Source organism: Geotrypetes seraphini, chromosome 1 (genome assembly GCF_902459505.1).
Source record: "Geotrypetes seraphini chromosome 1, aGeoSer1.1, whole genome shotgun sequence".
Taxonomy (NCBI): domain Eukaryota; kingdom Metazoa; phylum Chordata; class Amphibia; order Gymnophiona; family Dermophiidae; genus Geotrypetes; species Geotrypetes seraphini.
Window position 1 is genome coordinate 427,262,221 of NC_047084.1, and position 13,803 is coordinate 427,276,023.

Here is a 13,803-nt window from a genome sequence, read left to right on the forward strand (position 1 = left end):
AACGTCAGATATTTCCTGTGGCCCAGAAAAATGGGAATATGCAGGTACACCTCCGTCAGATCTAGAGAGGTGAGGAACACCCCTGTAGCCATGGCCAAAGTGACCAAATGAGCCATTTCCATGTCGAAACTCAGAATCCTTAGAAATGCTTCTATAGCCCTGAGATCCAAGATTGGCCTCCAGTTTTCAGTGCCTTTCTTGGGCACAATGAAGGATATAGAGTATCTGATGGAGCCCAATTCTTTTTTGGGCATTGGTTCTATGGCTCAAATATCCAATAGCCTTTGAACTGTCATTCGGCTGGAGAATCTAAGAAAACTGCAGGACGACAATAAAACTTGATCTTGTGGCCCTCTCTGATGATGTCCAGCACCCAGCGGTCTGAGGAAATTTTTTTTCCCACTCCCTCTAAAATGCCAACAGACTCCCCTCAACGTGCGGAGGCATGACAGCAAAGCTAGCATAATTGGGACTTCTTGGAGGATGGGTTGATGTGAAACCCTAAGGGTTGCTGACATCTGGGATTGCCAAATTGTTGTCTGTATCCCTGGAAAGATCTCTGAGTAAAGGAACTTGCATTATACTGGCGAGAACAGTGAGAGGAATGAAAATTTCCTCTACTTCCTCCAGGGAGGCAAGGTCTGTTATCTGACAGAGAGGGTAGCGATCCGCCACACTGGCCATAAGATCATCCAAGAACTTACAGAAAAGCATCTGCCCCTTTAAAAGCTGTCTGCTTAAGGTTGCTTTGGCGGCAGAGTCACCCACCCACTGCCAGATCCAAAGCATTCTGCAGGCCGAGACCTGACATATACTGACACCTTGCTCATGACCCTGATAATGTCATATAAAGGTATCTGCTGCCGTAATCCACACATTCCAGTACCAACTGGAGGCAGATGTTCTCCTCCTCTGAGGGGTTCCTTTTCAATCTGGTGACACAGGCCCATGCTGCAAAAGATGCTGCCACTGCCACTTTGATTCTCAAAGCAAGTACTTCAAACTGTCTCTTTATGACTATGTCCACCTTGCAATCTTGAGCATCCTTTAACATTACTCCTCCCTCACTTAGGAGTGCTGGTGCTTGGTGACCTGAGCCATCGCCAAATCCACTATCGGCAGATTAAACAGCTGCTGGAATTCCAGAGCCATCGGGTATAGCCTGGACATAGCTTTTGCCACCCTGAGTGAGCCCTCAGGTGTCTCCCACTGCTCAGCAACTAAGGCAGTGATGTCTGGATGTGTGGGACAAAAGGGAGGTCTGAGCATTGGAACCGCTCATGACCATGCGCTGGGAAGTGGAAAGCTGCACCACCAACTTCAATTCCTTAACAGCATCCACTATAAAATGGTGGACAGAAACAGACTTGAACAGCTGGTGCACCAAAGGTTCGGCCTCCCTGGTTGAGTGTCAGAAACATATCTTGGCTAACAGACCCAAACAGGGAACCTGATTCCTCCAGGAGAGTCTCCGCGACCTGGGACAATAGAGGCATGGATTCTGATCTCCAATTCTGCTAGTCCAGCTCTGCGTGGTCACTGGAACTGGGCCCCGGCCTGTTCTTTGGTAGAGAGGGCTGAGGAAACACTCCCTGAACTAACTGTGGCGCTCTTCGGCTGTGCAGTTCAACCTGGGCCCATTAAAAAGGTTCTCCACATGAGATTCACAAATTTCAGAGAAAACTCTTGTGCAGGGAGATAAAAGAACCTTGCAGGACTTTCAACTGAACTTTCGTGACAAGTATCTGTGCTTTGCACCTTTGCTGAATTCGGGCTCTGGTCAGGAATTTTTACCCATCTCCCGGACTCACAGCAGTTCTCCAGTCCTAAAGGACATGGATGGGGCTAAGCTCGAGGCTCTTGCCCCCTTCCTCGCATGCACCACAGCATGCGGTACATAGACGCTCCTCTGCTGGCCATCCGACACAAACTTGACAAGAAATGGTGTCAAAACACCCTGAGGAGTCCATCCCTGTGAATTTTAGTAAATATTGAGGGGTCTGAGGCAGATAGAGGCTTCAGAAAAAAAAGATTGTTTAAAATCCAAGAAGGCTGCCGCCAGGAAAAATCATGCCAAAAAATGGCCTGTGGAGACTTTATTGAAAAACCAAAAACACTGCAATAGGGGTGGGGCCTGAACCCTGACCCTAGAAACCCTCCAACACCCCCACCCTGATTTTCTCATAGGAAATAATACAGTTGTGCTTACAATTCTGAAAAGGTACTTGCAGCTTGAGGAAATAGAAAGAACTTTCTGTCTCAGAACTTCAAAGAAATCACTCCAAACAAGGAAATCTTCGGGCTGGCAGTTGGACTGACCCCAACCAAGACCACCACTCCCATGGAACCTCAAACCGTGATGTGGGGAGGGGGCTAATATGCAGCAAGTTCTTTGATACTTCAAGGGTTCTTACTCAGGGTGTCCACAGCCTGCGCTGAAGCCTCTGAAAAAATTTCAGAATGCAAGCTGGCTCCCAGGAGAACCTAAGTGGCACAGAGCAAGCTGGCTCCACAGGTCAACCCAAAGATTTGCCGTGCAAGCTGCAGTCTGACTCCACGGAACTTGTATCCTTTCCCAGGCAGAGAATCCCCAAATATGGGGGCTCAGGACACCAAAGCCTCAGAAAAAAAACAAACTTATAACGAAAAATAAGAAAAACTAAGTAGAGCAGAACAGAAACAGCTCTGCACAGTTTGCTAGCACAAGGAAAATCTAAAGGGGGCACTGTATTTCACTAGGAATGAAGGAGGTGTTTACTGACACACTTCTGGAAAGCTGGTTCGCAGCAATGGATTGATCACCTAACGTATGGACTCCTGTGTAGATATAACAGAATTGGCCACTTGAATAGTGAGGAAGTTGTTGCTTCTCAAATTGTCAAAAAGACAGACTGAATGCACGGAGTAGAAGGGAAAGGAAGATCTCCTATATTCTAACCTATGTCTCTCTCGGGACCTTATGAATCATCATCATGCCTTACTTGGCAACATTTTCTGCACATGGTATATTGTTTTGCCTATTGGCAATCCATTTCTCGTGATCTATAGCAACTACAGACTCCGGAAGAAGGTCTTTTATGACCGAAACACGGGCTGTGTTGGGTCCATACCACAATTCTTTAAGTGTGTTACCTATGTATTGTATTTTGTATGCTACAATTGGTTGAATTAAAGATTCTATCAAGCTCATCAGTTTCACAGTTGTTCTCCTTGTATTTACAAATTAAAACTCATTCGCTCCATAATCTCTCTTTTAGATCCCTCCTCTATCAATATTGTGATCCACTCCCTACTTATTTCCCACATCAATTGCTACAATGCCCTGTATGTGGCGCAGCAGTTAAAGCTACAGCCTCAGCATCCTGAGGCTGTGGGTTCAAACCCACTCTGCTCCTTGTGACTCTGAGCAAGTCACTTTGTCCTCTCATTGCCCCAGGTACGGGACAGATAGGGAAAATGCTTGAGTACCTGAATGCATTCATGTAAACCATTCTGCGCTCCTAAAAAGAACAGTATAGAAAATTAAATAAATAAACACAAAGAGAGATCCGTCGGCTTCAACTCCTACAAAATACTGCAGTTAAACTAATTTACAGAGCAAAGAAATTTAACCATGTCACCCCTCTTCTTCGTAAAGCACACTGGTTACCCATTACTCATCATCTCTATTACAAAATACTTTTAATAACATTCAAAACCAAACATTCCAACTTACCAGCGTTCATCAACAAACTTCTAATTCCTTATGCTCCCTCCTGGATTCTTTGTTCCAACAATCAAAATCTGCTTACCATCTGTTTATCAGTGAACTATTTTATGACACAACCCGTAAAGCACAGTTACTTACCGTAAAGCACAGTTACTTACCGTAACAGGTGTTATCCAGGGACAGCAGGCATATATTCTCACATGTGGGTGACGTCATCTACGGAGCCCCGATGCGGAAGCATTCTCAAGCAAACTTGATTGAAGATTTAAGTTTGCTCTGCTGCTCCACGCATGCGTGCCTTCCTGCTCCACTAGGGGGCGCATCCCCTCGTGGTCTCCAGTTCACTTAACTAGCAAAGAAGCCAACCTCGGGGAGGTGAGCGGGTTGTGAGAATATATGCCTGCTGTCCCTGGATAACACCTGTTACAGTAAGTAACTGTGCTTTATCCCAGGACAAGCAGGCATGATATTCTCACATGTGGGTGACCTCCAAGCTAACTGAAAAGGGATGGAGGGAAGTTGGCAATTTAAGCAAATAGATTTCGCAAAACCGATTGGCCGAACCGGCCATCGCTCCTGGACAGTGAATCCAGACAGTAGTGGGAGGTGAAAGTATGAACCGAAGACCACGTGGCAGCCTTGCAGATTTCCTCAATAGGTGTGGACCTGAGGAACGCTACGGAGGCTGCCATCGCTCGGACCTTGTGTCCCGTTACTCGACCATGCAGTGTGAGACCAGCCTGAGCGTAGCAGAAGGAGATGCAATCGGCCAACCAGTTGGACAAGGTGCGCTTGGAAACTGGGTGACCTAACCGGTTTGGGTCGAAGGACAAAAACAATTGTGGGACTTTCCAGTGTGGCTGAGTGCATTGGAGGTAGAAGGCCAACGCTCTCTTACAGTCAAGAGTGTGGAGCGCCACCTCTCCGGGATGAGAGTGGGGCTTGGGAAAAAACACAGGCAAGACAATGGACTGATTGAGATGAAAATCAGACACTACTTTAGGCAAGAACTTTGGATGAGTGCGGAGTACCACCTTGTCGTGATGGGATACCGTGAAGGGTGGGTCCGCTACCAGAGCCTGTAACTCACTAACTCGCCGAGCGGAAGTGAGCGCAAGCAGGAAAATTACCTTCCAGTGAGGAATTTTGGATGGCATTTGTCTAGGGGCTCAAATGAAGGTTTCATTAGTTGAGCCAAAACCATGTTAAGGTCCCAAACCACCGGAGGGGGTTTGAGAGGAGGGTGGACATTCAGAAGACCCTTCATGAAGCGAGAGACTAAGGGATGGAGCGAGAGGGCTTTCCCTTCCAGGGGCTGATGAAAGGCCGCAATCGCACTGAGGTGTACTCGAATGGAGTTGGTCTTTAGGCCGGAATGAGATAATTGAAGTAAATAGTCAAGGACCAGAGGGATGGGGACCGACACCGGGTCCTGGCTGTGGGAGAAGCACCAGGTTGAGAATCTGGTCCACTTTTGGGAGTAGCAGGTTCTCGTCGAGGTCTTTCTAGAGGCCTCCAATATCTCCTTGACTGACTGAGACACGGGGAGAGAAGTCAGGGGGAAAGAAACCAAGCATTCAGATGAAGAGATTGAAGATTGGGATGTAACAGCGAACCCTGACCCTGTGATAGTAGAGAGGGAAACCGAGGCAGAGGCAGTGGATCTCTGACACTGAGTTGAAGTAGAAGGGAAAACCAAGGCTGGCGTGGCCAGCGAGGAGCAATCAGGATCAGGGTGGCTTGTACTGTTTTCAGGTGGACAAGCGTCCGCAGGATCAGAGGAAATGGCGGAAACGCGTACAGGAACCTTCCCTCCCAGTCGAGGAGGAAGGCGTCGGCCTCGAGCCGGTCCGGGGAGTACATCCGGGAGCAGAAGAGAGGCAGTTTGTGATTGTGGGGGATGCGAACAGATCTATTTGAGGTGTCCCCCACTGTTCGAACACCTGTTGTAGGGTCTGGGAGTGCAGTGACCACTCGTGTGGCTGGAGGAGGTGGCTGAGTCTGTCCGCCAGACAGTTTTGTTCTCCTTGTATGTACACCGCTCGAAGGAAGGTGTTGTTGGAGATTGCCCATTTCCAGAGGCGCAGGGCTTCCCGACAGAGGGGCCAAGACCCTGTTCCCCCTTGTTTGTTTACGTAGTACATTGCTACCTGGTTGTCGGTTCGGATGAGAACCACCCGGTCGTGGAGCAGATGTTGAAAGGCTACAGCTGCGAGATAGATGGCCCGAAGCTCTAGCACGTTGATGTGGCAGCGACGGTCCTCTGCTGACCACATCCCTTGAGTGCGTAGGCCATCCAGATGGGCTCCCCAAGCGTACTCCGATGAGTCCGTGGTGAGTACCTTGTTGTGTGGGGGGGCGAGGAAGAGCAAACTTTTGGAAAGATTTGAAGAGTCGGCCCACCAGCGGAGCGATCGTTGCAAGGAATGAGTCACTGTCACAGGGCGATCGATCGAGTCCCGATCTTGACGCCATTGAGAGGCTAGGGTCCATTGAGGGATTCTCAGGTGGAGACGGGCGAATGGTGTGACGTGGACGGTGGAGGCCATGTGGCCTAGTAGAGTCATCATCTGTCGAGCTGATACCGAGGGTAGCAGTGAGATCCTTCGACTCAGATTTACTAACGCCTCTAGACGCGGAGGGGGGGAGGAAGGAACGGAGGCGAACCGTGTCCAGCGTGGCCCCGATGAATTGCAGGGACTGCGAGGGGCTCAGTTGGGATTTTGGGAAGTTTACCTCGAACCCCAGACTCTGTAGGTAGATAATAGTCTGTTGGGTCGCTGAGATAACCCCTTCCCTGGACGGTGCTTTGATCAGCCAGTCGTCCAGGTGGGGGAATACCTGAAGACCCTGGGAGCGTAAGGCAGCTGCGACCACCATGAGGCACTTGGTGAAGACCCGGGGTGACGATGCTAGGCCGAAGGGGAGGACTCGGTATTGTAGGTGCAGGTCCCCTACTTGGAAACGCAAGAACTTGCTTTGAGCGGGGTGCACTGGAACATGTGTGTACGCCTCCTTCAGATCGAGGGAGCAGAGCCAATCGCCTTTTTCGATCAGGAGGTAGAGGATCGGTAGGGAAAGCATCCGAAATTTTTCCCGTACCAGAAATTTGTTGAGTCGTCTCAAGTCTAGTATTGGGCGTAGGTCTCCCGTTTTCTTCGGTACCAGGAAGTAACGGGAGTAGAAGCCCTTCCCCCGTTGGTCGGGGGGAACCTCCTCCACTGCTCGCAGGCGAAGCAGATCTCGAGCTTCTGAGAGGAGTAGGAGTAGCTGCGTTCGGTTGGGAGGGCACTTCCCTGGGGGGCTGTCTGGAGGAATGGCTCGAAAGTTGAGAGAGTATCCTGATGAGATCACGCCAAGGACCCATGCGTCCGACGTGAGTTGTTCCCAGTGAGGGTAAAAAGCTCTGAGGCGGCCCCTGATGGGTCAAAAGGACGGTGATGGTTTGGTAGTTGCAGGCGGTTGGGATTTGGGTGGGGCCCGATGGTGGACTTGCGGATGCCTGGGCGGAGGCCGGGAGAAGGCAGGAGTGGATTTTTGCGGGTAGCGGCGCGGAGGGGCCCTGAACGGCCTGGACGCGGGCAGTTTTGGCTTTTGCCGGACGAGGGAGGCAAATGAGCGTTCGTGTTCAGAGAGGCGTTTTGTAGCCGCCTCGATAGTGTCGTCAAACAGCTCTTTTCCCACGCAGGGGAGGTTAGCCAACCGGTCCTGCAAGTTGGGGTCCATGTCGACCAGGCGCAGCCAAGCTAGTCGGCGCATGGCGACAGCAAAGGCTGCCTCTTTGGAGGAGAGTTCGAAGCCATCATAGGCCGCGTGGAATAGATGGAGGCGTAGGTTGGAGAGGGACTCTACAAGCAGGCTAAACGCTCCTTGACGAGAGGCTGGTAAGTCAGTCTCAAAGGCTCTCAGTAGTCCGATGAGATGTTTGAGGTAGGATGTGAAGGTGACAGTGTAGCTTTGCACCCTAGAGGCCATCATCGCATTTTGATATAGTCTCCTGCCGAACTTGTCCAGGGTTCGGCCTTCCCGAACTGGGGGGACCGTGGCTGAGACCCGGGAGGGGTGAGCCTTTTTCAGGGACGATTCTACCAACAGCGACTGGTGGGAGAGCTGCGGTTGTTCAAACCCCGGGTAGGGTACCGTACGGTACTTGACCTCCATTTTGGAGGGGACGGCTGTGACCATATAGGGGGTCTCCAGGTTCCTGAAGAAAGCCTGTTGGAGTACCGGATTAGGCGGTAAGCGAAGGGACTCTCTGGGCAGTGATGGCATGTCCAGCTCCGCTAGGTACTCTTTTGAGTATCTGGAGTCGGACTGGAGGTCTAAGTCCAAAGCGTGGCCCATGTCCTGGATAAAGCGAGTGAAGGATGGGCGGGATGTTCCCGAGGCCCCGTGTGGGGTCGGTGAACGAGACATCCGTCTGGTGGAGAAGGACGGGGAGGCTTCCCTCGAGTATCGAGGTTCCTGCTCCAATCCATGTTCCGAGACCGGGGAAGCACTGTGAAAGTGTTCCGGGGTCGGGGATCTCCGACGTCTCGAAGAGCCCCTCGTAGACGATGCCGGGGTTCGGGGTACCGATCAATGTCGAATCGGTGACCTCGACCCGGACTCCCTCGGTGAAAGCCTGGCACCTCGGATCGGAGCCCCGGTCCGAGGGGGAGTTCGGAGGATGCGCGGGTTGGAGAGTGATAACTCCGCCACCCTGAGCGGTCCCGTACGAGGTGTGGGGGAACCCCGGGCCTTCTTGGAGGTACGGCGGTTCGAGTTTCTGTCGGTTTAGCACGACGTTTTGCCCTGTGGCGGTCTGTGGAGGGAGAGCGCCTCGGGTGCCTCGGCGAAGAGTCCGAGGAGGAAGAGATGCGGCGAAGCTTGCGCACTTTTCCCCGAGGTGGCTCGACGCGAGGCTCAGGCTGGTCTGGCACATGCGTGGTCGAGGTCGTGGTCAAGGCCGGTTGTAGATGGGCCATTGCAGCGGACAGCTCCGACGAGATCATTGCTCGGAGTAGGTCCTGGAAGACGGGCACGGACAGCATCGAAGGCATGTCCACTGCCTCGGTGCACTCCACCGGGGGCGACCTCGTATCAGAGTATTCCCGTGTGGTGAAGGCACGGCCCGAAGGCTTGGAGGGCTTCGCCGGGGCTGTAAGCATGGGACTTCCGCCATGCGTCGCCGGTGTCCCCGAGGTTGGTTTCTTCGCTGGTACAGAACCTGAAGAGGGGACTTACCCGGAGCCGAGGCTTTCTGTTGTGCCGAGGACTTCGGAGTTGAGTCTCGAGGCGATGCCGAGGTATTCGGGGCCGAGGCCGGGGCCAACCTCGAGGCCGAGGTAGAGGGTTGGTCTGGGGCGAAAAGATCCGCCATGCGGGCTTTCCTTCAACGGAGGGCCCGGTTCTGGAAAGTAGCGCACTGGGGGCAGGAGTCGGTTGGATGAGCGGCCCCCAGGCAGAGGATGCACCAGCGATGCGGGTCTGTGATGGAAAGAAGCCGCTCGCACCGGGTGCACTTTTTAAAGCCGGTCAAAGGCCGGGACATAGAATCGAAAGTGGCCGCGGCTCGAGTAGCCACGCGGCCACGGGGACCCGGAAGCCTCCGGGTCGGTCAAAAACGAAGCAGGAATCAAATTGAAAAAGAAAAATTTCGCGCACAGCGACTTAATCGAGGAAAAACAAGAAAATTGCGGTGCTAGAAGGCAGTTGGGGCAGAGCCTGAAAAAACACGACTTCTAGGCTCAGCGGAAAATTTTGAACTGGAGATCACGAGGGGATGCGCCCCCTAGTGGAGCAGGAAGGCACGCATGCGTGGAGCAGCAGAGCAAACTTAAATCTTCAATCAAGTTTGCTTGAGAATGCTTCCGCATCGGGGCTCCGTAGATGACGTCACCCACATGTGAGAATATCATGCCTGCTTGTCCTGGGATAAAACCATTTTCTCGGTTACTACCCCTTCTTTGTGGAATGCCCTCCAATTGGATCTCCGCTTAGAAAACTCTCTCGACAAATTCAAGTCAAAACTCAAGACTTTGCTTTTCAACAATGCCTACAACCTCTGGTCTCATCTCTTCCAAATAAAATCTATGCAGTTCATCTATGGACTTTTGCTAAAAATAAAAACGCTTCTTTTAAAGCGAATCCTACCACATTGTACTCACCCCTTCCCTCACAGTCCTCACTTTCCTCCCTTTTATTGCTTTATTTTATCTCAATGTATTTATTAACTTACCGATTCCCTCCTTCCCTTATTTGTTCCAATGTCAGTTTGTCATGCATTCCTCTTTTAATAATTTTTTATTTATTATTTTCTTTTAATAAATATTTTATTGTAAACCATTTAGGTACCTGTCTGATAAACGGTATATCAAAGAATAAAGAAACTTGGAAACTTTGTTGGGATCCATGGAAGATGAAGTTCAATGTAGAGAAATGTAAAGTCTTGCATGTAGGAAACAGAAACCCGAAGTACAACTATACAATGGGAGGGCTGTTATTGGGTGAGAGTACCCAAGAAAGGGACTTGGGGGGTAATAGAGGACATGACAATGAAGCCATCGGCACAGTGCGCAGCGGCTGCTAAGGAGGCAAATAGAATGCTAGGTATTATCAAGAAAGGTATTACAAAAAGAATAAAAGAAGTTATCCTGCCGTTATATCGGGCGATGGTACGCCCACACCTGGAATACTGCATCCAATATTGGTTGCCGTACCTTAAGAAGGATATGGCAATATTCGAGAGGGTTCAGAAGAGAGCGACACGTTTGATAAAACCTGTCATACACTGAAAGATTGGAGAAACTGGGGCTCTTTTCTTTGGAGAAGCGGAGACTTAGAGGGGACATGATAGAGACTTACAAGATTATGAAGGGCATAAAGAAAGTAGAGAGGGACAGATTCTTCAAACTTTCAAAAACTTCAAGAACAAGAGGCCATTCAGAAAAATTAAGAGGGGACAGATTCAGAACCAGTGCTAGGAAGTTCTTCACCCAAAGGGTGGTGGACACCTAGAATGCGCTCCCAGAGGGCGTGATAGGACAGAGTACGGTACTGGGGTTCAAGAAGGGATTAGACAATTTCCTGAAGGAAAAGGAGATAAAAGGGTATGGATAGAGGATTACTATACAGGTCCTGGACCTGATGGGTCGCCGTGTGAGTGGACTGCTGGGCATAATGGACCTCTGGTCTGACCCAGCAGAGGCACTGCTTATGTTCTTATGTTCTTAACAGAACTGAGGCAATCCCACACAATGATACAGCACAGGAATTATCATCCATATGCACTGAACTTTTAAGACTTTAGTTATAAAAAGTTAGAGGGGTCATCAATCTGTGAGGGCTTCCATCCTACTTTACCCCTTGGAGAATTTAAAAATTCTGCTTTTTTTTCTGAATGTTTATATATATGCTTCAGGGTCTTTATTACCTTTACATTGAGAAGCTCTCATAAAGAGCAAGATTCATTGACTTGATGTATTTAGGGCTCCCTAGTGCCACCAATTTGAAATGTACAAAACATGGTGCTTTAGGTACCATGTTTAATTTCAAGTAGAATTCTAGCAACTCAGATACACAGAAATAATATTAAATCAGATATGGCAATACCACAAGGTGGTGGAGAGATCACTGACCTTGTATTTTCCATTTGACAGCAAAATATGTGGGGAGTTGGGGTTATGAAGTATACTCCTACTGATTTCATATTCAAGGCTAAATTTAAGAATCAAACTAGAATCTGTCCTTTACTAGACTAGGGCTCTCTTTGGAGTGCTTAGTAGATCAATAAATTAAACTCACTAGCAGTACTAACACATCTGCTGCTTTCTAAAAAAAAAAAAAAAATCTTTGTAGTGAGCAAGTGGAAACTATTATGCGTCTCTCTAGTTCATCCTGTTCTTTTTAAAATAAAGGAAATCTTCAGGCCCGCCCCAAATTCTGTATTTTAATATAACTGTACCTTATATCTGTAACCATAACAATATGCTCACAGTCGCCTTGATGACAATATAAATAAGGGAAACCAATTTTAATGTGCAAGTCATTAAGTGTGTAGTCTTCCATTTTTGCTTTCTTGAATTTCCCGTAGCCTCTGTCATGAGATTCTGACCATTCTGTTATTGTCCTGAAACACAAGGAAACAAATCAAGACCCAAGCGTCCATTTCAAAACCTCATTTGATGCAAGTTGATAAGGTATCTAACAAAATATCTTTTGTCATCTAGTTTCAATTAAAACATAAGGACTCTCACCAGCTCTGCTATATTTGGCAAGATGTGGTCTCAAAACAGGTATGGATAAGCACAAGTCATCAAATCTCAGAATTGCTAATCAACTGATTAAATCATACAGCATGACACGCAAGAAAAATTCTTCAAAAGTTCTTCTGTGGTCTGGTCTCAGTTTTTGATTTGTTGAACATTATTACTTGTTAACCCTTTAGACCAGTGTTTCTCAACATGCAGGATGTGTACCCTTGGGGGTATGCAGGCTGCCTGTTGGGGGTACGCAGCCTGGCCGCTGCCAGGGATCCCTCCCTGCTTCCCGCTGGGGATTCCTTCCTGCCCCCTGTTTAAGCCGCTGCGGGGGATCCTTCTCTGCCTCCCTGTCTGCCCGCCCGCTGCATCACCCTCCAACCCAGAAGCCGACACACTTCACCTCCTCCCCAGCAGCAACTCCACACAGGGATGAGCCAAAGCGCATGCAGTGATTCACACGCTGCACGCGGCCAGCCCATAAACCTTCCCCCCCACCCCACCCCCGATGTCAATGAGAAGGTTCCAGGCCAGCCAATCGCTGCCTGGCTGGCCCAGAACCTTCTCTCTGACGTCCATGCCATGAATGGTTCACCTCTAGGAGCCCAACCATACTGAAAACACATGTTTACACCCTTTACAACAGTATATACTGTATATTCTTTGTGAATTTCAACTGAAGTTTTCAAGATATCACAAAACACTAATAGACTTATAATTTCCAGGACCGATATTAAAATTTTAGAACATTATGGGGGTCTTTTACTTAGCTAAATGCTGACATGTCCATTATATTCTTTGGACGCGTTAGCATTTAGCGCACTCTAATATTTAGCGTGCCTTAGTAAAAGACCCCCTATATGCCATAATTCCACATAATTTTTCAAAAACATAAATAACTAACTTTTATCAGATTAAAGAGTTGAGAATCATGTCACTCCAATCCCATGGAAGAACCATGCTTGGAAAAGTACCTCGATTAACATCCCACAGATTCATGCAATGTATGCATGACATATGTTGCAAAAAAACTTAAAATACTGCTTTGTGATTTTGCTAAACATTAACGATCAATTTTCTCCACTCAAAACCCAATGGGGCCACCATTTCATGTAGCTTCCTCAGGGGAATTCCTAGGAGTAATGTCCATTAATCCATTATCATCCCAATGTTATGATTCATTAGATATAAAGACAATAATATCTTATTTGCCACATGGAGCACTTTAAAATTTATTAACAACTTAATAAATATTCCATTAGAAAAGTTCACGTGTCAATCATTATGGTTGAACTCCAAGATTCAAATTGGAGAGTCTAAGATCCTCTTGAAGCATTGGTTGCAGGCAGGTATACATACGCTAGATGTGATATCTAATGGGAAAATGCTCGATTTTTCACAACTGCAATAATCATATAAATGGTTGCGGTTGAAGCAAGCCATTCAGAAGAGATTCCCTGATTGGCAAAATCTAAAAAAAAATCAGCATAGCTTGCCAGTCCTATGCTTCCAGACAGATTTCCTAGGGCATCAGGCCGCTCAGTGGTATAAATAAATATCTGGTTATATGAATAAGAAACCAAAAACAAGTTTGAAAGATATTTGGAGCATTGAGATTAAGCAGCAGATTTCTGCGTCTCAATGGCCACGGATTTAGTCTTGGAGGATGAGGTGTAACAGTGTCAGCATCTATGAGACAAACTTGGTTTTGTTTGTTGCATAGAAGTTTTTGGACCCCTGTTCGTTTACAGAAATTAGATAGTTCAAAATCTAATAGATGCTGGCACTGTCATCTGGATATAGGAACACTGGATCATTTATTATTCTATTGTCCTTTGATACTTAACTTCTGGA

General features: G+C 48.3%; 1 protein-coding gene across 1 annotated transcript in view; it reads right to left on the reverse strand.

Annotated features, from left to right (window-relative positions):
• SNAPC3 (small nuclear RNA activating complex polypeptide 3) overlaps positions 1-13,803 on the reverse strand; it is a 107,454-nt gene that overhangs the window by 10,314 nt on the left and 83,337 nt on the right. Inside the window, exon 7 of the mRNA XM_033919136.1 lies at positions 11,655-11,819. Within this exon, the coding sequence (XP_033775027.1) occupies positions 11,655-11,819 (165 nt within the window). The remainder of the gene's footprint in view (positions 1-11,654; positions 11,820-13,803) is intronic.